General features: G+C 53.4%; 1 protein-coding gene across 1 annotated transcript; it reads right to left on the bottom strand.

The window, feature by feature from the left end:
- Nucleotides 1–1,154: 1,154 nt before the first annotated feature.
- On the bottom strand, nt 1,155–23,707 carry Mmp15 (matrix metallopeptidase 15). The gene is made up of 10 exons (XM_038312716.2): nt 22,951–23,707; nt 10,457–10,605; nt 9,562–9,687; nt 7,258–7,565; nt 6,792–6,953; nt 5,787–6,040; nt 5,272–5,410; nt 4,080–4,230; nt 3,810–3,925; nt 1,155–2,722 (listed from the first exon to the last, which is right to left on the bottom strand). The coding sequence occupies exons 1-10, from the start codon at nt 23,098–23,100 to the stop codon at nt 2,307–2,309; spliced, it is 1,971 nt and encodes a 656-aa protein (XP_038168644.1). The 5' UTR covers nt 23,101–23,707; the 3' UTR covers nt 1,155–2,306.
- Between the last annotated feature and the right edge of the window lie 1,532 nt (nt 23,708–25,239).

Here is a 25,239-nt window from a genome sequence, read left to right on the forward strand (position 1 = left end):
TCTTGAGGAGCCAAAGCCTTTGTCAAGTCTTTGCTCTGGCTTTGGCTTTAAGGAAAAGCAAAGAGGGCTACAGAGTAGGGACCTGCTCATCTCTGGACTCATTCCCACACTGCCTTCCACCTGGCCTCTGGCTTCTGATAACCCCAAGAGCACCAGCAGAGGCAGTTTAGGCTTGGCTTTTCGATATAGGAAAGCCAAGATGGCTCCTCCCTGGTCCCTCCCACTGCTGCTGTGTGAGTCCCTGGTGCAGAGCTCAGTGCTGCTTCCTGAATGAGCCAGCTCTGGGCTTTGAGAGCTAGCCCCTTCAACTCTCTTCAGCCCGTTCCTATACAAAGAGAGGAAGGGGTGGGGCAGGGGTGGGGGTGGAGGGTCGGGAGAGGGAGTGTTGCTGAGGGACCTTGCTGTGGCAGCCCAGCCTGCCGGGTGATGGAAGTGGGGCTCTGACTTGGTCTAGGGTCAAGCATGGACACAGGATTTCAGGTGGACCCCAGTTCACCAATCACACCCAGACCCACTGCACCCCAGTTCCTTTTTGTAATCTTGGGGCCTGTGGTGGGGCTTTCTGCCCCTGCAAAGACAGGGCAACAGGTGTAGCATGCTTCTTTGAACATTTAAAGCTTTTGGAGGCAAAGTGGCCACATTACCCAGCTCTCCCCAGGCCCATCCCCGAGCTCTTGATCAAGACACCTCCTAGCTGCCTAAAACCCAGTGGAGGTGAGTGACTGGGTGGCCTTGCCTGGCTTTCCACCCCCCTCTGGGTGTGGAGTGATAGGGGAAATGGCTGTCCTCTTACCTCCACCAAATACCAAATAAACCCAGTTCTCAGCCTCAGTCTCCTGCAGTGTTCCCCACCCACCCACCCACCCACCCACCCCTGAACTCCATCCCAAAGGTCCTACCAAACTAGAAGTGGGGTCTTCTTCAGCATCCCAACTTGGCCCCGACCCTGCCAAGCAGGTCTTCCTTGCTGCATGCTCCAGCCCGAGGCTTACAAACACAGCCACGCTCGCCGGCTGTCCATTTAATCAGTGCAAGATTATTTACAGAACTAAACAATGGGGGTGGATGCCATCCCCACCCCTTGCTGGCTCTCGGGTTCTGCAGAAGTGACGTCCAGAAAGTGCCGCTGGAGCCCCTCTCCCCCGCCCCCAGTCCCCGCCCCCAGTGCCAGGTTGTGAGAATCCACCACTGGGAGAGAGGTGGTGACCCAGAGGTGGTGGCAGCCCTTCACTGCTCAAGGCTTTCGGGAAGCAGAGGGGACCAGAGCCAGCTGTACAGTACCATTTCCCACAGAAGCCTCCTGCTGATTCCGGAATGAAAAGAGGAAGGGGGGGCTCCTTTCACCCTTAGGACAGACTTCCCAGGCCACAGTGGATTCCTTTGGGGGTTCTACAGTCTCTGTGTGGGGGTGAGCTGCTGGCCGGTGCCTAGTAGTGTCATGTGGGGAGAGAGATCCGGAGGGAAGGTCCACAGCCTGGTCTATGACATCGTGGGCATCCATACCATCAGGCACTGTCTGGGGACCTTTGGTACCCTAGCCTGTGTGCCTGCCAACACCATCTCTCCAAGGGTGGGGATGAGGACAGCAGAAGCCAGAGGGTAAGGGAGTGCCCAGCATCCTGGGACCTGGGGGGTGATAAAGAGGACGTGGACAGTCTAGGGAAGGAGAGGCTAGTCCCTAGCATTGGGAGGGGAGCTAGGCAGACTCCCTTTGGTCCTTGGTGAGACAGGTCCAGGGCCCTTCCCAGAGGAAAGGAGCTGCAGGCCCAGGGGTGTGTGGGAGCTGCTGATGGCCAGGATGGGGGAGGGCTTCAGGCTTCTGGGCTCTCAGAAGTAGCCTAAGAAGGAGCCAAGCCGCAAGGCAATCAGGATGGCCCCTGGGCCAGATGCTCTTCCTAAGGCAAAATCAGGAGGGTAGAACCCTAGCTGGGCTCCTTCAAGGCAAACACAGCTCTTGTCATGGGAGGAGAGGTGCAGGCTGAGGAAAGCCAGAGCTGAAGAAGCTTCCCAACCTTCTGCCACCTTCCAGAGGTAAGCCTCTGTCCCTTAGTCCCTGTCTGGAGCGGTACACCTAGAGAACTCCAGGCATCACCTGGCCCCAGTCAGGAAAGCAGAAACAATTGCTGAGAGAAGGTGCCAAAGAAATAAAAGACACCTGGGCATAAATAAAGGAGGGCGGGGGCAGGACTGGCAGGGGATGTGTGTGTGGCTAGGAGGGGACGCCACTGGGCTCGGGAAGCTTCTCGGAGCCACACGCCTGCCCCTGCGGACCTGAGCACCGGGTGCTGCGGGTGGCGGCCGGGCGACTACACCCACTCCTGCAGCGAGCGCTTGCAGTAGAGCAGCATGCGGGGCGCGCCCTTGCGCTGCATCTGCACCAGGGCAAAGGCCAGGCCCAGGATGCAGAGCAGCAGCAGCAAGGGGACCAGCACCATCACCACGTTCACCGTCCGAACCACCTCCTCCATCTGCACCACCACGCGGCTGCCCTCGTCCTTGTCACCGGCATCCTCTTCCTTGCCGTCGTCATCGGCCTCAGGCTCGGCGCCCCCGTTGGGGTTGAAGGGTGGACGAGCCACGTCGGGCCATCGTGGTCGGGGCTCCACGTGCTCCTGGCAGCCCATGAAGTCCCGCAGGATTGATTTGGGGTGGCCGGGTTCCATCCGCAGACGCTCATTGTTGAATTTCCAGTATTTGGTGCCCTTGTAGAAGTAGGTGTAGGCTATAGGAACAGACAGGCCAGGTTGGCTTCAGGCTGGGGACGGTATGTAACTTGTAGAGCATGCTAAGTGGTCTCCCAGCACCAAAACCAAACCAGAAAACAAACAGAAGAATACTTTCCCCTCATTTTTCCTCTTCTGCTGTGGCCTGGGGTGGGTGGGGGGAGTGTTGGGTCCCCAGCTTCCTGGCCAGGGTAACAGGGCAAAGAAGGGACCCCCCACAGCCTGTCAGGGTCTAGGTATCAAAGAGCCCTGCTGTTATTCCCAGGATGGGCTTTATTCCCAGTTACAGGAGCCAGCAGGACCATGTTGGCCCTGGGCCTTCATGGACCGGGTGAAACCCAGAGCTGCTCTAGACTAGCTCCTGGCCTTGGGCACCTTGTCTGCATCCCACGGACAGCAGGAAGGGCCAGGCTTGAAGCAAGGGGTGCATCTGGGCTTTACTGAGCACGGTGAGCTCAGAACAGCTGCAGTGGCCTGCCCGGACACAGCATCTGGTGATCAGGCTTGAGCACTGGTAGAGCCTGTCCTGAACATGAGCGTCCCAGATAAAGAATCAGACACACAGGGACCCTGCTGGAGAACTAACAGACTCACAACCCCTGTCACTCAGTTATAGTAACGGATACTAGGCTCCTGGTGCAGATCTGTAAGCACTACCCGGTTGGTTTAATTCAGAAGACTTTTCTGTTATCCAAAGTCTCTCTGCTGCTGTTGTCCCTTTCTCATTAGCATTAAGAAAATTCAAGATTAATAAAGCATTATGTAATCTATTTCCGGGGGGCATTTTCTACCCCTTTTGGTCCTTCCATCCCTGCTCAACACTGAACCAGGTCCACTGCCCTGAGGCTTCAAGTTCCTGAGCTCCAGCTCTGGGCCCAGACAGGCCTGGGAGGCACCTCGATGGCGGCCTCTCCAGTGTGGGGGGTCCATTGAAAGAGGACAGGACCGATGCAGGGAAGGCAGGATGTCACGCTGGAGAAGAACCCAGGCTGCAGCATGGCACAGCTGGGTCCCCCTTCCACGTCATAACAGTGCAGCGGGACCTTGGGCAAGTGCGGAGTCCTCTGGGAGGGGCGGGTCCGGTACCTGCATCATTGCTGAGGAAGGCCCCTTTGGGAGAGTTGGGGATGCCCTGCCAGACACTGATGGGCTTGGGGTAGCCAGGGTCTCCATGCTGCGTCTCCTCATTGAAGCGCCAGTACCTGTGACAGTGACCAGAAGTTTCAGGCTACGAACCCAGAGCCCTACTTGGGCCTCCGTCCTTTTCCCCAATGGCTCTCTTTGGGCAGATCTGAGGATGAGGGGGCCTGGTTAGAGCCTTCTCCTTCAGGGAAAAGGGCGTAAGGAGACGCTTACCTGTCTGCTTGGAAGAAGAAGGTGTGGCCCGTGGGTTCCCACCAGATGGCTGTGTCGATGCGGTCATAGGGGATGTCTGTACCATAGCTGCTCAGTGGCTGTGGGTAGCCAGGCTCTAGGTTGGCCTCCCGGAAAAGCCAGTAGCGATTACCTGGGAGGGGAGCAGTAGGTTGTATAAGGATGGGACTGGGTTGGGGATGGAGATGGTAGAAGCCAAGCTTTTCCGGGTCCACAGTTCATTCAGACCATCACTGCCTATCCCAGCACACATATACACAGAAACACACACACTCAGCATGGCATTCACAGAGGTGTCTATGCTCATGGAAACCTGTGATAAACTCACTTCTCTGTGTACAAGTTAGCTGCTCCCACCCAGCCCACCCACACACTATACATGGCCCTTCATTCCACAGGACACCTCTGCTAGGCCTGGGAGCCCTTTGGTGCCCGGCCTGGAACCCTCCCCCCCACTTCAATAGGAGTCCAGTCCTCTATTCAGAGGGTTCCTGCCTGTGGGGCCAGAGATACAGCCAGAGATATCAAGGGGTACTGCCTCCCACAAGAACTTTTTTCTGCAAACAGACTGCAGAGATCCATGCCAAGTGGGTTTGAGGACAGCTCTGGCTGTCCTGGAACTCGCTCTGTAGACCAGGCTGGCCTCAAACTCACAAAAATCCATTGCCTCTGCTTCCCAAGTGCTGGGATTAAAGGTGTGCACCACCATCCCTTGGCAATAATTTATAATAATTTGGTGTTCTCCCTACATGTGTGAGGGTGCAGGATCTCCTGGAACTGGAGATTTAGACAGTTATGACCAACCATGTGGGTGCTGGGAATTGAACCTGGGTCCTCTGGAAGAGTAGCCTGTGCTCTTAACCTCTGAACTGTCTCTTGAGTCACCACCCATGGGTAGCTGTTCTTAAAGAAGACCACCTGTTCTTATGGGGACCCCTTCGCAGGGGTGGGGCAGTGAGGTGGGGTTCCTAGGCTGCAGGAGATGGCAGAGATACAGCTCTCATCCAGGCAGCTCTGGCCTCCAGGGTCCAGGCCTGCCTAAGCCCGCAGCCTCTGTCTGCCTCTCCACTCCCACCTTGCTGCCCCCAGGGGCTGCCGGACTCTCTCCTTCCCTGGATCCAGCTGAGCTACAATAGAGTGGGGATGGCTGGGCCATCACACCATCCTGGCTTACCTTTGAAAAAGACAAAGTGTCCGTCCTGGCGCTCGTAGGCAGCACTGATGTTCCCCGGCAGACCACGCCAGAAGTGGCCAATCGGCATAGGATAGTTGTCCAGAACACGGTTGTGCCGGACTCGCCAGAACCAACGGCCCTGTGGAAGGGGGTGGGTATTGATGGGCAGCACGTGCAAGATGCTTTGGCTAAGGGTGGGAGCTGTGCTCACACTGCTCCTCACAGATCAGGGACAACCTATTAGAGAGGCCATTGGGCCCTGAGGAGCCAGGCAGTACCTGGAGGGCCAAAAGCAGCTCCAAGGAGAGAGCTCTGGGCTGAGGAGCAGGCACCTGACTGCCGTGTAACCCTGGACAAGTCCCTTGTTTTCTTGGGCTGGTTTCTTCCTGGTCTGGGGTTTGTCAGGGACCCAGAAGATGTTAGCAAGGGAGGAGCTAGGCAAGGCTCTGGTGGGTTCAGAGAGGTAACGTGAGGGTGGGGTGGCTGGAGGAGGTACCGGAAGGACGGGACCAGACCTTAAACACAAACATCTCTCCACGAAGCACGGCCACTGTGTCGAAGTTGCCATCGCAGATGTTGGGGCCGTGCTGGTCAGGCCTCTCTGTGGCTCGGGGCTGGGGTGGGGGCCCTGGCTTGGGGGGCCTCTCTGGCTTCCCACCTGGATGTGGTGGCTGGGGAGGCCGAGGAGGCTGGTGGTCTGGCCGTCCTGGCCGTCGGGGCCTCACAGTGGGGAGAGGCTGGGTGGGCTGTGGCTTACCATCTGGGGAGCCTACAGAGAGGTAAGGATTAAGAAGTGAGAGGGCAGACCTGGAAGCCAGGTTCTCCTACACACAGTGCTAAAGTACTGCGTGCATCCCCTCCAGGTACAAGGTCCTGTCTACCCACAGCAGACTTCTTCCTCCGCTACCCCATCACCATCCTTGGATGTGGTGGGGGCGGGGGAAGGCGTGAGGGCAGCTTTCTCCACATGATCCTTTTCTTGACCTCTCTGGTGGGTGAGAGGCTACCTGCCTCTGCTTTCCCTGAGGCCATTCCCCTTACAGTGCTGGCCTCCTCAGTGGGGCCCTCGGAAGGGAGGCACCTGCAAAGTCAGGAGCATGGCTCTGGCCCAGGCTGTAGCAACTTGAACTCTACCTGATGCATACTTCATTACTGAAGTGGCTGGGCATGCAGGAACCACATGGAGAAACAGGGACTGACCAGAAGAGCTGGCCTTGGGGAGACCTGGCTACTGAAGATTTGCTGAGTGGAAGTCTGGGCAGGGTAGGCAGCTGTCTCAAATCCCCTGGGAAGTCTGGAGAGTGCTGGGGACAGATTCAGACTATGGGTCCTGGGGACCCTGGAACACCCTTCGACTAGTAGGAATACTGCCAAGGATAGGAGCGAGATAGGGTGGACCATCTGCATCCCCTTGCAGCTCTGGTCTGGAGCCACACAGTGTGGGCTCTGGCTAAGTAACTGGGCCTCAGTTTTCTTGTCTATAGAATGGGCCAGTGTGCAGCTGGTTAGAGCCAACTCACCATACAGCTGCTGGATGCCCCGAAGGTCATCCTCGGGCAGCTGGAAGTTGTCAGTGTCCATCCATTGGTAGAAAGGTGCCATGATGGCATTGGGGTTGCTCGAGTGCTCCAGTCCTAGTGCATGGCCCAGCTCGTGCACTGCCACCAGAAAGAGGCTGATTCCTGTAGCGGGGGTACGTACGGTCACTCTGGTTCATCCTAGGCCCTCTGGCTGCCATGGATCCCTACCCTTGCTTCTCTTTTGGATGGGGCTGAGCTGCTCTAATTTTCCCATCTGAAAAATGGGCCCAACATATCCTCTTCCCGCCTTCCCTTGGTGGGACAATAGATTGGGACTAAGTGCAAGGCTCCAGAGACATGAATAGGGGATGGTCTCCCCTCCTGAGCCTGAAGCCGCTGGGCTGGAGAGAGGCAGCCTAGCTTGGTCACGGCCTGGCCTGTTCCCACCCTGGCCAGCTGTCCTCACCATGCAGGTCAGTGCTGGAGAAGGTCCAAGGCTCGTCTGCGTCGAAATGGGTGTCCCCACCCAGGCCAGGGCCAGGGAAATAAGCGTGGGCCAGAAAGCCACCCACGCCATCAAACGGTGAGCTGTCGCCATGGAAGCCAGAGGCAAAGAGTACCATGATGTCAGCCTCCTCACGCCTTCGCAGCCGAATATCATCGTAGGATACTTCCTGGAAGACCAGGGGTGTGACCTGCTCCCACACGTGGAAAGCCCTGCGCACTGCCTCCATGGAGTTGTACCAGCCCAGCTTCTCCGTGTAGTTCTGGATGCTGCAGGTGGGCGGGAGGACAGGGTCAGGCACCAGAATGGACGGGGCCCTGTGGGATCCTGTCCATCGCTGCCACCTCCCCAAAAGCACACGAAGCTGCTACACTACTCACTGTGAGTTTATTCGGATATGAATTAGAACTTGTCACACCCAGTAATTCATTAAAATATGACCCTATGTTTTCATGGTAGAAGATAAACAGATTTAAATTAAGAAAGTGAGGTAGCGGTGGTGCACGCTAATCCCAGCACATGGGAGACGGGGCAAGTGAGTCTCTGAGTTTAAAAAGGCCAGTCTGGTCTACAGAGTGAGTTCCAGGACAGTCAGGGTTACATAGTGAGACCCTGTCTCAAAAAAGCCAAAAGGTAGCCGGGCGGTGGTGGCGCAAGCCTTTAATCCCAGCACTCGGGAGGCAGAGGCAGGCGGATCTCTGAGTTCGAGGCCAGCCTGGTCTACAAGAGCTAGTTCCAGGACAGGCTCTAGAAACTACAGGGAAACCCTGTCTCGAAAAACCAAAACAAACAAACAAAAAAAGCCAAAAGGAAAACAAAACAAAATAAAAAAAAAAAGAATAAGAAGAAGAAGAAGAAGAAAAAAAGGAAGAACCTGGCATGGTAGCGCATGTCTACAATCCCACCATTGTAAATGCATGTCTACAATCCCACCATGTAAAAGCATGTCTGCAATCCCACCATGTAAAAGCATGTCTGCAATCCCACCATGTAAAAGCATGTCTGCAATCCCACCATGTAGTAGTATGTGTGCAATCACACCATGTAGGAGGATGTCTACAGTCACACCATGTAGGAGCATGTCTACAGTCACACAATGTAGTAGCATGTCTGCAATCACACCATGTAGGACATGTCTGCAATCCCACCATGTAGTAGCATGTCTGCAATCACACCATGTAGGAGCATGTCTGCAATCACACCACTTGAGAAATGGGGATAGGAGGACTGGGAGTTCAAGGTTAGCTTCAGCTATACAGCAAGCTTAATGGAATCTTAGGTATAACATGAGATCTTTACTTTGTCTTAATAAATAACGCCCCCAACTCCAAATCCCAAACCAAAAGGTAGTAAAAATAGTAAGTAAATAAAAGTACAGGTGCTTTGTGGCCATGGGATGGGGTAGATGAGGTCTGGAAAACTGGCCAAGCCACTCTGCCACTCTGAATGCTGACCCCAGGGACAGGAGGACCCTAACTTTAGCTGTGTGACCTTGGACATTTGACTAGACAGTTTCAGTTTCTTCCTGTGAAAGATAGAAAAAGGGGAGGGAGTAATACTTCCTTTCTGGGGTCCTTGAGAGGATTAAGTAAACACCACATGAAGGATATACAGCTTCGGTCAGTGGTTCTCAACCTTCCTACTTCTGTGACCCTTTAATACAGTTCCTCATGGTATAGTGACACCCAACCATAAAAGTATTTCATTGCTACTTCATAACCGTACCAACTTTGCTGCTGTTATGAATCATGATGCAAATATCTGATATGTAGGATATCTGATCTGCAACTCCTGTGCAAAGGTTATTCAATCCCCAAAGGGGCTGCGACCCACATGCTGAGAGCCACTGGCCCCAGGGCCTGCACATGAAGAAGCACAAAGTCCACGTTCTCCCTATGGCTTAGACTAAGCTCCTGGCGCAGACAGAAGACAATCAACTGCAAAAGGGCATTTGACTGGGTGGACCAAATTCATTCTACGATCTGAGGCCTGTGTGAAAGTTACACCTGACCCCACCCCACACCTACTGACCACACTGACTCAAAAGTCCATAAGGCCACATCAGGCTAGTCTAGCCTGCAGCTAGCTGGGGCCAGGAAAGGATCCAGCAGGAGATGCTTGAAAGTGACCTGGCTTTCCCTGGAGAGAGGCTTCCTAGACTGTGAGCTGGGACCATCAGCACGGCTAGCCAGACCCCTTCTGGGAAAGGCATTCTGAGTCTTCCAGAGAAGGGCAGGGTAGCTCTCTTCCCAGCTGGACCCATACCTGAAGGTTAGGTGGTGACTGTTCCACGTCTTTCCCGTCAGGGTATAACGCTTCCTCCGACGCAGGTTGGCTTTCACGCGTACCCCAAACTGATCAGGCACCCCACAGCGGGGCCGCTTCATCCACCTGGACCAAAGAAATATAGAGGGGTCAGCTATGGGTCATCTCTTCCAGGCAGCCCACCTCCTTCCAACTCCCTCTTGCTTCCCCAGTCCCCCCACCACAGGGATGTACTGGGGGTGGGAGACTCTCTGTTTGACTCCCAGAAGAGTGGGCAAAGAGATTCCGTTTTAAGAAGACTGAGCTCTCGGCAGTGACTAAGGAGGTGTGCTCCCTCTGAGTATAATGCCCTTGAGGGTTCCAGGTATGTCAAGCTCTGTGCTTCTCAGTGTCTCTGTAGGTCCTATCACTTCTAAGAGAGCAGAACAAGGCCTAGCTAGGTAGTCCCATCCAGGGCTTTCGTACTGTTATCTTTCCATTCCCATGGCTGTAGCAGACATCATTAATCGAACATTATGCCTTTCCTGCCAAAGCTGGGTTACATCTACTTCATCTCTCTTTATGTGTATGTATGTGTGCCTGAATGAATTTATGTGCACCGTGTGAATCCAGGCCCTCTCAGATCTCCTGTCTTATGTGGGCGCTGGGAGCCAAATCTGGGTCATCTGCGTGAGCAGTCGGGGATCTCAACTCTCCAGCTTCTGTCTTATCATTCCTAACAACAGGCTTCAGGCAGTCGTTCTAAACAATAAGCTTTAGCATGAAGGTCGAATCATTCGCCACTCCTTATCCAGGCTATGCTCCCCTGGAAACTCCATACACCAAAGACTCCTCAGAGCAGGCTGGAGGGCAGGAGGCCTGTGGGGTCTGGGAGGGGTCACAAGGAGGGACTCACGCCTTTGTCTCTTCATCAAGCACACCCGTGACAGGGATCCCATAGAAATTCTGCATCTCTGCAAGGGCGGAAGCCAGGATCTGGGCAGAGCGCATGGTGGACATGTGGCGGCTAGGCTGGGGTAGGTAGCCGTAGAGCCTCAGCCAGTTCTGCAAAGAAACCAAACAAGGTCTCCTCAGTCACTGCTCAGAATCTTCCAGGATCTCCCAATTCAAAGGAAAACCCAGTTCTTCCAGGGCCTATAAACCGTTTACCACCAAGCCCAAGCCCTCAGGCCTCACTCCTATAACCCTCTAGCCTCAGGGTCATTGCACTTGCTGGGCTTGCTGCCTGTCTTTTGTGCCTGCTGCCTGGCACAGTCTTCCCTACCCCTCCAGGGTGGGACCTTCTGCTCCAGGAAGACTGCTGGGGACCCTCAAGTGCTGCAGAGTATTTTTTTAACTATGCAAAGATGTATTGCATTTGTTTAATTATGTAAAGATGTATTGCTGTTTTACTTCGCCTACCTAAGGCACCTGATTGATCTAATAACAAGCTGAATGGCTAACAAGGGAGGAGGTATAAATGTGACTTTAGGGCAGGGAGTGTAAGTAGGAGGAGGAATTTAGGCTGGTGAAGAAAGAGACGCAGGGGGCCAGCCAGACAGACATGGAGGAAGCAGAAAAGGAGGACATACAGAATGAAAAGGGAAAAAAAAAAACAAGGCAAAACAGCAATGAATAGAAACAGTTAATTTAAGTTAAAAGAGCTAGTGGGACAAGCCTAAGCTAAGGTCGAGCATTCATAATAATAAGTCTCCGGGTCTTTATTTGAGAGCTGGTTGAAGGTCCAAAGGAAATGCCAACTACACTCAAGTATTCAGAATCTCTTTGTCAAGATTTTATTCTCATTTCTTTCTCTCTCTCCCTTGCTGTGTATATGTGTGTACGTGTGTGTGTGTGTGTGTGTGTGTGTGTGTGTGTGTGTGTGTGTGTCTGTGTCTGTACATGTGTACACCAGTGCCTGGATATACCAGAAGATGGCACTGGATCCCTCGGAACTGTAATTACAGACAGCTGTAAGCCACTGGATACAGGTGCTGAGGACCAAATTCTGGTTCTCTGCAAGAGCAGCAAATGCTCTTAACTGCTGAGTCATCTCTCCAGACCCTCTTTTTAGTTAAAAATTTTTTAGTAATGTGTATGTGCATGCTGGTGCCCATGGAGTCCAGAAGAGGGTGTTGGATCCCCTGAAGCTGGAGCCATCTGACATGGGTGCTGGGAACTGAGCTTGGGTCCTCTGCATGAGTAGTACATGCTGGGCTGGAGAGATGGCTCAGAAGGTTAAGAGCATTGCCTGATCTTCCAAAGGTTCAATTCCTAGCGACCACATGGTGGCTCACAACCGTCTGTAATGAAGTCTGGTGCCCTCTTCTGGCCTTCAGGCATACACAGACAGAATACTGTATACATAATAAATAAATATTTTTTTTTAAAAAAAGAGTAGTACATGCTCTTAACTGCCGAGCTATTTCCCTGGCACCATTTAAAAAGTGTTTTTTTTTTAAAAATTTATTCTTTGAAAATTCTTACATTTATCCAATGCATTTTGGATATATCCCCATTCATGTTGGAATTTTGACTGGCTTGATCTTCAACAGACATATCATGTCTGAAAGCCAGCTTTTCATAACTCTTCCCCCATCCACCAGCTCCTAATTCTTCCTGCACACTCTCCCACTGACCCCTGATCTGTTAACAGAGATGATTCATCCACAACTGAACACCCACAGTTACTTACACTTGGCACTTTGACCAGTTCTGAGTCTCTGCCTTGACCACTGCCCACTGTGCAAAGAGACTTCTCTGACCCAAGTTAAGAGCAACACAAATCTATGGGTTTGAATATAAATATTTAGAAGGCAGTCCAACAGCATGATTGTTTAACATAGCAGCGGTAGGTTTAGCCCTCGTGCCTATGATTTTCCCAGTCATGAACCTTTTCCCTGCTCGGCTGTGAACTGTTTTGTTTATTTTGAAACAGAGTCTCTAATCAGGCTCTGTAACCAAGGATAACCCTGAACCCCGTATCTTCCTGCCTTCACTTCCCCAGATTACAGGTGTGCACTACCAGTGCCTGGTTTTAGGCAGTGCTGGGGGCGGGCGCAAACTCAGGGCTTCACGCACACTAGGCAACCATTCTCCTAACAGATCTACATCTCTGGCTCCTCCTGTCTGGGTTGGATCTGTTTCTTCATCTGCAAAATGAAACCCTATGTGCTGTCATGGGCTGATTCAGCGACTGACGATGGCTGAGATGAAGCACCATGACCTAAGCAACTTGGGGAAGGAAGGGTTTACAGGACAGGAACTCAAACAGAGCAGGAACCCGGAGGCAGGACCTGATGCAGAGGCCATGGAAGGGTGCTGCTTACTGGCTTGTTCCCTTGCTCAGCCTGCTTTCTTACCAAAAGGATGGCACCACCCACAGTGGGTTGGCCCCTCCCCATTAATCACTAATTAAGAAAATACCCTACAGGCACATCTTACGGAGGTATTTTCTCAACTGATGTTCCCTCCTTTCAGATAACAATAGCTTGTGTTAAGTCGACATAAACTAGGGTAAGATTTGAGGGGCGGGGGGAAAAGCACCCAGTGCACAATGAGCGTGTTTGGTTCCCTTCTAGAACTAACCAGGCAAATCCCATCCACGCATCCATCCATCTGACCATCTATCCACCCGTCACTCACCCATCACCCACTCTGCCAGATGTTCCTGTGCTCTCCGACGGTACCAGATAGCATGCCAGCTGGGGGCTATGGGAGACATCTTGAGCTTATAGGCTCCCAGGAGACTGTGTACTTGGAGAGGAGGGCTTCAAGTCCATGAGTGAACTGGAAACCTGATTACAGCTCTGATGAAGGATTCTGAGACATGCTAGGAAAGACCAGCCTGCCTCATGCCTTCCAGGTGGTGAAGAGATGGGACCTAGGGAGAAGGAAGGAGGCAGACATCTTCCTTGTCCTTCCCACATGTACTTGGCCACGTGGAAGACCCACTTTTTTTTTTTTTTTTTTTTTTTTGGTTTTTCGAGACAGGGTTTCCCTGTAGTTTCTAGAGCCTGTCCTGGAACTAGCTCTTGTAGACCAGGCTGGCCTCGAACTCAGAGATCCGCCTGCCTCTGCTTCCCGAGTGCTGGGATTAAAGGCGTGCGCCACCACCGCCCAGCTTGGAAGACCCACTTTCTACCTTGTTCTAGAAGGGGAAAGCTATATGCTGAGGGACCCCAAGGCAAGACAGAGCAGTTGGACATAGTAGATGCTTTAGGCTGACATCCACATACTGGCTCACTTGGCCCAGGACAGCGGTGCCCAAGTTTGATGGACAGAGAGCTGCTGAGCAAAGTCCCAGTCTAGCTGGCTGTGCAGCTCCACTCAGAGGCCCCAGGGCCTTGGAGGGTGGCAGAGCAGTGAGCAGAAACCCGGAGCTGAGAAACAAGTGTCAGCTCTGTATAGACAGAGCAGGGCCAAGCGTATTCTCAATAAAAAGGGGCTGGATGGGAGTCTGTTTCATCTGTGAGGTTCTGCAAGAATCGAGCAGTAAAGTGCCCTGTGGTGTTGTGGATAAAGAGACCAGGGGCTCTGGCTGGCAATCTTTTTTTCTGCCAACAGGGCTGAGGAGTCCAGGCTTCTGGTGAGACTGGCCTGGCACCAGCAGGCCCAGGGCACGGGGCAGTTGGGGGAAGAGGGAGCAAACCCATGGTGTCCCTCTCCACTAACTCTCTTCAGGATTCTGAGCCACATGGTAGTAAGGCTGCAGCAATGGCTCAGCTCTTACCAGGCACTGACACTGCCCCCAAAGCTCCTGAGGCAGCCCGACTTCCCTTTTCCACAGCTCTCCTGAAGCCTCATGAAAGACCCAAAGGGCAAGGCCACCAGGTTAATGGCAAAGACACAGAGCTGGGGTGTGCGTGCGTGCGTGTGTGTGTGTGTGTGTGTGTGTGTGTGTGTTTATTGTGCGGCGGGAGTGGCTGCTAACAGGTGAGGGCACCTTCATAAAACCTATTTGCATAAGGTAAAAATATCTCTAGTGCAAGCAATCAGAGTCACAGAGGGGCTGATTAGGCTGTCTGCAGAGGAACAGGCTAGGGACAGAGGCTCAGGAGAGGCCCTGAGCATGGAGGGGAGGGGAGCCAGCCTGCTGGCAGCAAAGAGCTCCAGAGATCTGCAGAGGTCTGGCAGAAGACCTGCTTCATCCCAGAGCCAGCTTAGGAGCTGCCAGGCAGGTCCCAAGGGAGCCTGGTGGCCCTCCTTCACATAGTTAAATGTCTTTAAGTCCCCAGGCAGCAGAGTTCCCATCTCTTTATCAGCTGAGCCTCAGCATCCACTGCTGGGGTAAAGATAACGGATGACAGCTCTGGACAGAGCCTGGTGGGCAGAGCTGCAGTCTCCCATTAGGAAGTGAAGCTGATGGCTGGCCTGCCTCTGGCAAACGCATGCTCAGGGTGGCTGAACACCAAGTGTCCACAAAACTGCCAAGTGGCTTGTGTCCTCCGTAGTGGAGGGAGTAAGTGTGCCATCACGCCAGCACAGTAGTGACTATGACAAGTTCTAGCCACACGGGTGGGAAGACAGCAGCCACCACCACCTTAGAGTGACAGGCAGTTCAGGCCACTGAGCCTCGAGTAGCTAAGGTGATTTGCCACTTTCAGACAAATGGTAGAAATAGTGCCCAAGGTCCCAAAGTGAGAGACGTCTCTGGTCAAGCCCTCACTGTTCTGTTCTTATTGATGGTGTCTGTCCCTTGTACACGGTACCTCCTAATCTTCTTTGTCACCTAGAGTTTCATAGGTGAACCAAGCAGGTGAAGCTGTGCTTCTCTGATGGGGAAACTGAGGCACAAAAGTCAGTACTGGGTATAGTAAAGGAAGGATCCTAACCCAGGGCTTGTTACCCTTTCCATGAAGGCTCTCCAATGATGGCCACTGGGCCAAAGGAGGCCTCTCCCATCTTTAGACTGGAGTGCGTCTGTGGGGTGTCCCTGAGCATTAAGGGAGGTTGGGAACTCACTGTCACAGCTGTCCTTGTCCTTGTTTTGAGCTTCGGCCTCCATCCTCTTAAGTATTTACTGATGTGGCAGGTGAGTGACTTGATCTCAGACAAGAAGACAAGGGACCAGTCATAATGGGAATTCCTGATCCTCAGGAGAGATGGGTAAACACTTGAGAACCTGCTGTGGGCCATTTAATGTTCACGACCACTCCTGAAAGATAAATATCTATCCTCATTGTGCCCTGTGAGTCTCCTGGCTCAAGGTGACACAGCTGATCTGTGATAGGCCTGGGTACAGGAGGCTTCTGTAGCGGTGTTCCCAGTTCCTTAGCCTAGTATGCTGAGCTTTGGCCCTTCTCAGGATCAGCACAGCACAGCTCTGGGGCAGGGCACCTGATCCTCTTCACACCCAACATCTCTAGCTGGGTCTGGGCACTGAGCCACTTGCTCTCCCCCAGACCTGCTGAAGCAATATGGAAGGACGCAAGCCTGCAGGGAGCGAGGGCTTGTCTGATAGGGAGCCCCCAGATTCCAGATCCACGCTGTGCCTAGAACAGCTATTGGAGAGGGGGCTGGGGCCAGAGCCATTGCTGTCACCATAGCCTGCTCCTGGGGTTTACACCAGCAGATTGACTGGAGCGGGAGCTCAGCAGCCCCTCCCTCCCCAGGGCCCTTATCAGGTCCCAGGTGATAAAGGCAATCTCAAGGGTTCTGCTTTGACTCTCAGCTCAGCCTCCTCTGTAATCTGAGCAGTCCCAGGCTGTTTCTGCCCGGCCAGGTACAAAGGGAAGCTTGTCAGGACCATCAAAGATGGTTCAGCCCCCAGACCTTCCCAGATCTGGTGAGGTTCCCTCTCTTCCACACTCCCGCCTCTGAGGATTCTAGGGAACAAACCAGGGCTCTGTCTGTCTCTGTCATACCAGAAGGAACAGGCACTGAGTAATTAGGTCTGGGATGGAGACCTTGCAAAGGCTAGGGCGCGCTCTCTACTAGCTCACTGGGAGTGGTGGAATGGTAGGGATGCTTTCCAAAGCCACCAAAAGCTCAGCCACCTCTCTGAGGCAGGGCAGCAGATTGATCTAGCGGGCAGGGAACTCAGAGCTGCCCTAGGCAGCTCATTCCATTTGTGCTAGCAAGGAGCCTTGGATAGCTCCCTCAAGGCTGATTAGAAACTTAGCCTTCTTATGGTGACATCTCTGCTCAGGACCTGGTTGCTTGTCCATACTAAAGGCCTGGGAGAACCTGACTGTGGCTAACATAACTCTGAACCTCAGTTCCTGCTTCTGCAAAATGCAGAACAGGGCTAGGAGCGTGAATGATTAGATACCAAACCAGCAAAGAAAGAGAAAACTAGCTGGCCATGGTGGCACATGCCTTTACTCCTGGCACTTGGGAGGCCGAGTTCAAGACCAGCCTGGATGACAGTGTAAATTCTAGGCTAGTCAGGCCTACACAGAGAGTGGAGGACTCTCCCAGGCCTGATCATGGCAAACAAGTCACCTTAGAGGTTTCGCCTTTTTTTTTTTTTTTTTTTTTTTTTTTTGCCTTCTCCCCAGTCCCTCTATATTGCTAAATCACTAGATTGCATTCCTAAAGCTGACCACCAAGGTCCAGTCCCTTATTTGGCTACTTCCTCCTCCTGAGGCTGACTGCAAAGGTCCAGCTAGTAAAATGTTTAAGTCCAGCAATCAAAAGCCCCAATCAAACGTGCCTCATTAAAATTAACCAACATATCCTAACGTAGGTGCATCTGTCTCCTCTATCCAGAGGCATCCCTTTGTCGCTCTGGAGCAAATACCCTCCACACACTTCTTCCTTCTCCTTCATCCTCCATCTCCTGTCTCTGTCTCTTATTCCCTGCCCTTCGTCCCTCTGGGGCAAACAAATCCTTGTGCTGAGAACTTGGTCTTGGTGGGGGGTGGGGTCCTGTGCTGACTTTGAGGGTCCTTTAAGAGAGACCCTGTCATAAACAAACAAGGGACTGACTAGACTGTCCAATTCTTGTTGCTTGATACTCCCAAGGTCCACTTAAATAGTAATAGGACACGTGCATCAAGGGAGCCTAATGTACTTCTCACTATGAATTTGAGATCCCTCTGTTTCAGCCTCCCAAATCCTAGGACTACAAACATGTACCATCATGCCTGGGCCACCACGAGTCTTTTTAAAAAAAATGTATACACACACACACACACCCCACACGTATGTGTTCGTGTACATGTGAACATGAGTTCAGGTGCTTTTGGAGGCCAGAGGCCTTAGAGGTAGTTGTGAGCAGCCTGATGTGGATTTTGGGAACTGGACTCTGGGTGTTCTGCGTTTGCACACTTATCCATCCACTCACTGAGACTTCATCTCTGTCTTTCCTGGCCCTTGAGGCTCCCCGCCCCCAGCACTTGGGATTAATTGACTGCACCGCCTAGAACATGCTAGGCAAGTGCTCTACCTCTGAGCTCTACCTATCCCAGGCACTTTTTACTTTTTATTTTGAAACAGGGTCTCCTTAAGTTGCCAAGGCTGGCCTTGGATTCACTCTATAGCCCAGGCAGGCAGCCTTTAAACTTGGAATCCTCCTGCTTCAGTTTTCCAGGGAGCTGAGACTTCAGGTCAGTACCACCGGGCCCCCACTCCACTCTGGGTCTTAAAGAAAGCGGTAGGGTGATAAGTCTGGGGACTTCCAAGCCAGGGAAGCAGGAAGGAGGCAGCCGCCCAACCCCGCCCCGCCCCCACAAGCCTTAACCTGAAGGAAAAACAAACGGGTCCTTTGGCCTGTGGGCAGGGAGGGGTGGGGCGGAAGGGGCCTTTGTTTGCCAGGAGTGTTCGAGGTTGGCTAGAGACCAGGCCTTGAGTATCACCTGGACCTTCCATTGCAAGGGATGGCTTCTAGATGGGTCTGCCCAGGGAAGGGTCCGGATGGGAGTGGGTAGGGAACCAGGCAGCTTTGGCAGAACCCCTGAAAAGGCCTTCCCGTCTGGGTCAGTCTCAGCAAGTTCTGCTAGCAGAAAGTGGAAACTCACAGGGTTCCACCTTGGGATTTGACCTTTAACCCAACCTGAGGCTCTGAAAGAGAAGGTTCTGGGTTCAAACCTCAGTTCTTCAGTGCCTGGCTGTATAACCGGAAGGTTCTCTCACCTGAAGGTATTAATTTCCTCCTCCACACACCAAGAGTTAAATGAAACATGAAATGCAAAAATGCTTCCAGAATGTTCCTGGACAGAATTAGTCTGATAAAGGTACTGAAATAACCCCTGAACCTCTTGGGCGGGCTGTACATATAGCATTCACAGCATTGCCTATAAACTGAATAAATTTCCCCATGATTCCATCAAGCAGATACTCCCATAGTATTTTACAGGCAGGCAAAACTGAAGTTCAGACAGGTTCAATAACTTGCCAACAACCAACGCCACTTGCTTCTCAATGTAAAGTGCTAGACATGGAGCTTGGTGTCCTCACTTCTCTGAGGTGGACCCAAGTCTAGGGGTCATCTAGAGTTGTTAGAGAGTTGCTCCAAGCTGCACAGCTTTGGGGGTTCAGTCATCAGTGGCTGTGGAACATGGGACACCCAGAGCTGGCTGATGGCTGTGACCTGGCTCCTCACCTGTCTATCCCACCCTCTCCTGACAGCAGAGATCAAGTCCGGTCTTCCTTTGATTTCCTCCTGCCCCTCTGAGATGACGGAATTCAGGGGGAGATACCCCTTCTTTCCCAGGGCAGACCCACGGCTGCCACACTTGCCTGGAGCTAGACAACCTATTACTTCCCTCAGAGGGCCTAGCCCTGTAACTGCTAGTCTCCAGGTATTCTCAGAACACGTATCCTCAGGAGCCCTAATTCTCAAGCCCTCCAAAGGGGCTTTTCCAGCAGATGTGCCATTGTGCTGAGGTCTGGGGATGCTCAGCTATGCTCAGGGTCTCAGGGCCTCACATTCATCTGTGGATTTTCCCAGGATCCTCTTTGCAATGAAGACGTGTCCAAGCAGAGTGTCCCCAACCCCTCTTTGTTTCTGTTGACTCATAGAACATTGTACTCAAGTAAAACCAGTCAAGGGGTTCTTTTCCTGCCTCAGCATCCACCTAAGCTTTGGGGTGACACTGAGGATGCCACCTTTGAACTAGGGGTCTAGGGAACAGTAATTATCATGGCCACCCTCAGGGTAACAATGGCATCCAGCCACAAAAGGGGCACAAAGGGACAGTCAGAACTAAACAGGAGGTAGGACGGGGCTTTCCATGCCTACAGCATGCCATTCTGAGCTGGCATGAGTGATCTGGGTGGCGAGTTACTGGAGTTCTGAAGAGAAATTTTAGGGGTGAGGGTATGGGCATGTTTCTGTGAGGTTTCCTGTCCACATTCAGAAGTGTCTTTTAGAGGTCTCCTTCCTCCTTGGGGTGGGGCAATGGAAAGTGTGTGTGTCCAGGGGTTACGGTGGCAGGCCAGACATATGCTATTCCAGCGAAGACACACAAGAAGGTCATTGACAGGTGGGCCCAAGGACATCCTAAACATAGTGACATGCTAAGGGCTGAAGATGGTCCACATCCAAGTTCATCACACCCGTTCTCCCGGCTTGAGAATGTGTAGAGACAGTCTCCTAGTCATCCATACTATGAGCCTAACATGAACACCTTGCTCTTTAAGGAAGACATGGGGCCTCTACAGTTTCTGCCCATAGTTAATATGGGGAGGGGGACCTAGAGGGACCATCATTGATATGTAAGAGGAGATAATCTCACAGACAGTGACTCCAGTCAGACCTGAAGATCAAAAGGAGAATTCTAAGGCCTGGTGGTGGTGGTAAGTGACTTTAATTGCAGCACTAGGGAGGCAGAGGCAGGCAGTTCTCTGAATTTGAGGCCAGCTTGGTCTACACAGAGGAACCTTGCCTTAAGAAACCCAAAACTACAACAACAACAAAAACAAAACAAAACAAGAGGGGGGGGGCTGGAGAGATGGCTCAGCAGTTAAGAGCACTGACTATTCTTCCAGGGGTCCTGAATTCAATTCCCAGCAACCACATGGTGGTTCACAACCATCTATAATGAGATCTGGTGCCCTCTTCTGAGGTGTAGATATGCAGGCAGAACACTGTACATAATAAATAAATAAATCGAGAGAGAGAGAGAGAGAGAGAGAGAGAGAGAGAGAGAGAGAGAGGGAGGAAGGGAGGGAGAGAGAGAAGGTGACTCCAGCCTCCTTTGCACATCTTCCCCTGTGGTCAGATGGGGGCAGGAAGACTTGTGGCACTATTCAGGGAAGGTGGGAATTCCAGTTTTGGTGTCAGTGGAACCACACCTGTGAACTCTGGCAGCCTGAGTCATTTCCATGGGACAGGCTGAGGGTGTTAACCTTTGAGAAAGAGCAGGAGGAAGAGTTTCTCTAGTAAGGAGCAGAGGTACTCAGGTTGCCAGGTATTGTAGCCACAGAGCAGGACGGGATCCTAACGGGCAAAGCTGGCAACTCATCCAGGTGGGGATCTAGAGCCGGGACAAGATGGGAAAGCTAGGGCGGGGCAGATCAGGAGGAGCTTTTCCAAGGAAAGCAGGCTACTGGGAACTCACTGCAGGTATGTGGCAGCTCCCAGAACAGGGCAGTTTCTGGTTCCTTAGTTCAGTGAATTCCTGTGGCTGCTACCTGGGAGAGTGCGAGAGGGGGGAGGGGGGTGTTGGCCTTGGCTCAGTTACCAAGGTACTCAGAGCCATAAGGTGGCCAGCGACCTGAAGCTGTGGACTCCCTTAGGTGAGAGCTAGAACCGTTCTCAAAGGAAGGGGTATGTGGACACTATGTAGGCAGACCAAAGGACTCTTTGAACCCAATTATGGCCGGTCCTGAGGGGGTCTCCCAGAGCAGCCTGTACTCCAAAGCCAACTCTAGGGGTTAAGACATCTGTCTGCAGCCTTCCATCCACTGTGGATCCCAACATGCAACACTTCAGCGTCCCTTCCAGTCAAAGCCCAAATTGTATCTTGAGTCAATAATCCTAGCCAGGGTCACCAGGGCCCTCTTTTGTGGAGGTGGAGGACTGTGGGCACACTTAGCTGGTGGAGGAGATGGGATGGGAGAACTGCACACCAGAGGAAATGGCATGAAGTCCCCCAAACTTCAGTCCCAGCACCCAGATCCTGGCCATCAGGAAGGCCCATTCACAATGCACAATCACCAAATTCCAGCTTGGTCTGGGTAGGCCACAAACTCTCCAAGGCGAATCTGTGACTTGAAATTCTTTGGCATCTGCTCCGCGGCAGTACCTTGGATACAGGCAAACACAATTCCTACATGCAGGAGCCCACTGTAAGCCTCTGCCCCTAGACCTTGTGAATCGGGTTGGGCCAGGCTCCCTGAAACTCTTCGACCTGATAGGGGAAGAAGGCTGTGAGGCTGAACCGGTCTTTGCAGTAGGGTGGGGAGGGGTTAGACTTCCATTGGAAAAGTCTCTAGGGCAGGCCAGAAAAGTGGGGGAAGCCTCCAGGGCTGGAATGGCAGACTGAACTGTTTGCAAACACAAACAGCACTCCTTAAGGCCACCGCTCCGGGAAGCCCAAGGGCACCAAAACCCCAAGCCTACAAGGATGCAGTCCCGGGCTCTTGTCCTCTCTCCAGACTCCACACCTAGTCTCCCTTTCTCCCAGGGCTGGAAAGAATGATCTTTAAAAGTTCGATGACATCCTGGGGTGACCAAGCTAGCGCTGAAGGAATACGCTGGAGCGGGAGGTACTGGTTGGGACTCTGCGGGGAGACCGCGTATGGTCACTCGCCGCCGGACCAATCCAGAGAGCCGCCAGCATATGGACGTCAGCCCGGCTTCCAAAGAAGAGGCGTGGAGTCTACCCTGTGTCACAACCAGGCCTGGGCATAGGGGCACTGGTGGGAAAAGTGTTTCGGGAGGTAGGGTCTGTTCCTCAGACCCCACCCTGGCGTGGGAACGCTTCATCGCAAGAAAGTCGCTGAAGCACTTCTGCAGTCCGGTCATTTGCCTGGGTGGTTCTTACCCATCCCCCAACCATCCTGGCCCACCGGGCAACGCACGATGTCACCCAAGGGAGTGTCAGTCAAAGTGCGAGCTGCGGGGCTCCTGCTCCGCCTGAGCTCTTTCCACCCGCAGCAACGCCCTCCCCACTCGCAAAGCCCACAGTGCGTGGATTTGGCTCTCGAGGAATCGGTGCGGGCAAAGACTAGAGGCGAGGGCTGGGGGCTGCGGAAGAGTACTTGGGACTCAAGCTCTGGCGGTTCAGTGCCCCGAGCGGCTTCAGGATGCCGAGCAGTTGTCAGCCCTGTGCGCGCACAGGGCTTTGGGAAGAGGCGCGCTGCAGAGCTCCAGCCAGGGAGTGGCAGCCTGCCAGCCCCGCTTTCTGCCCAAGCTCTCCAGTCGGGATCAGTCCTCACCCCCAAGGCGGGGTGCGTCTCCCCCCACCTGCAGGCTCCCGTTGCGAGAGTGGTTCGCACCACGTCCCTCCGGGTTCTTACCTCAGCGGCGTATACTTCGGCGTCCTCAGACGTTGTACCGCGGCCCAGGCAATCCAGAAGCACCAGTAGCAGCGGGAGCAGCCGAGCTCGATCGCCGAGGCAGCTGCCAGTGCAGCCCGGCCGTCTAGACGCGCTCCGGTCGCTGCCCATGCTCGTCGCCCGCCAGCCGGGTCCTGAGCGCTCCACGCCGGGCTGGCTCTCTGACCAGCGCCGGGTCCTCGCACGAGGCTGGGAAACTTGCGACACTCCCTGGCTCCCGGCGCCGCGGGCGCGCGGCGGATCTCCGGCTCCCACTGCGTGCGGGAGTCACTCAGGTCCCTTCTGCAAATTCCCAAACCCGAGGAGAAGAGGGCAGGGCAGGTCGGGGCACGCGGGGGACCCGCCCGCAGAAGAGGGGGACCGGCCGAGCTGCACGCCGCAGAGTCTCGCAGGCTTGGTGCGGTGCGCTCTGGCCCCGGCCCCCGGGAGCAAGCACAACTCCAGAGCCTTTGTCTGGCTCAGCGCTCCGGCCGCCCGGTCCCGCGGCGCCCCCTGCGCGCCCTACTCTCTCTGTCCATGCCCAGGGCCCCGGCGCTGCCCAGAGCGCGCGCCTCCCGCCGGTGACTCCTCTGGCCGCCGCGCCCAACGCGGCCTGGATCTCTAAGCAGTCCCCCGAGGTACGCAGGGAACCGGCCAGAGGGAGCGACGAGCCCGCCAGCCGGCTAGCCAGCGCCCCGCGTCCCCCGCGAGTTTGGCTCCGCAGCCCTACTCCCAGTGCGCGGCGGGAGCCGCCGCTCTTAAAGGGCCAGTGCGCTCCCTGTGCGCAAACCTAGGCGGAGGCTGGGGGCGGTTCCTAACCCGAGGCTTCTCAGTAGCAGGTGCGGGCTGTGTTGCCCAGCAAGTGGGTAACCCTTCTCATCTTTCCTAATGGCAGCAAACCTCCCCTAGCCTTCTTTGCTCCCATCTCTGCTTCTGGTGAGCAGGAGTGATCCCCATTACTTGACTCCATTCTGAGTCAGGGCGAAAGGAAGGCGTGGTCTCCCTTCGAGGGCAGCACGTAGATTCCTCAAGCCCCTTGGAGGAAGGCTTAAGGACATTCAGATAGAGGTAGGCCAGAACAGGACTGGGGTAAGGACCTAAAGTCCTGTTTTAAACTATAAGAGATAACAATAAAACTCCAAAACAAAGAAGTTGGAGGGATAGGTAAGATGGCTTAGTGGGTAAAGGCTCTGGCCACCACCAAGTTTGTCAAATGTGGCAACAAGAGTTCGATCCCCAGGACCCGCTTGGTGGATCTATAGAACCCATGTCACTGTGATGCACGTGCGAACACACACGCACACACAAATGTAGTTTTAGAAACAAGCCCAGAGTGTCTTAGGCTCTTTAGTAAATTTTCTAAGTCGCGAAGTCTTGGGTTAGGGCGTAACTGAGAGGAATCTGCAAGCTCATTCCCTTGCTGCGGTGAGTATGAACAAATTACTAGTTCTTTCTGAGTCTCCACGGTGGGGTGAGGGTTAGGGTTCCTAGGTTGCACGTTTTGTTTCCCGGCTCTACTTGGTCTCTATTATGTGAAAGTCAGTGTATGGATGAGGTACACCAGAACGCTGGGTAGAAGAGCAAACCTTCCAGTGACATTTGAGCTAGACTTTAACTTTTACTCCGGCATGAATGCTAAGGGGGGTCCAAGGTCCATGAAAACATCGCGCAGCCCAAGGTCAGCCCTAGTGTAGTGAGCTGGAGCAAGTGGGATGCCTCTTCAGCACCACAGAGACCAGGGCCCAGGGCGCAAACATCCACCACCTCCCTCCAGACAAATGGGAGCTTACCTTACCCGAGGGTGGGTCTTTCCTAGAATAGGCTTTCTGGGTGCCTCTGCCTCTCCCATCTCCCTGGCAAAGAACCTTAGAAATAGCTGGTTTGAACCCACCCACTAGGTGAAGGAAGACAAAACATGCCGGTGCCTGGCCTAACATCTCATGGAAAGGGAATTGGAGTTTGGAGAAAAGGTAGAGGTAGTATTTCCCCCTTTCCTTCCATTGATAAACTTTTCTGTGGGGTCCCTCACCTGGCAAACTGGCTTCCGAATTCTCTAATTTGGAATTCGATTTTGAGAAAAGCCCAGTGTCCAGCACACAGCATCCCATTTAAGTCAGGGATACTGCAATTGTTTGCAAAATTTATTCCTGACCATTTTTTAAACTGAGTTTATGGGGTTACCTAGTGATAAATAAAATCTCAGGTATGCAGGCAAGGTTTGAGAGACCATGGTCAATCAGGTATGGTGTTTTCTTCTACTGTCTGTTGTTA

The sequence above is a fragment of the Arvicola amphibius genome, chromosome 15, assembly GCF_903992535.2.
Source record: "Arvicola amphibius chromosome 15, mArvAmp1.2, whole genome shotgun sequence".
NCBI classification, from domain to species: Eukaryota; Metazoa; Chordata; class Mammalia; order Rodentia; family Cricetidae; genus Arvicola; species Arvicola amphibius.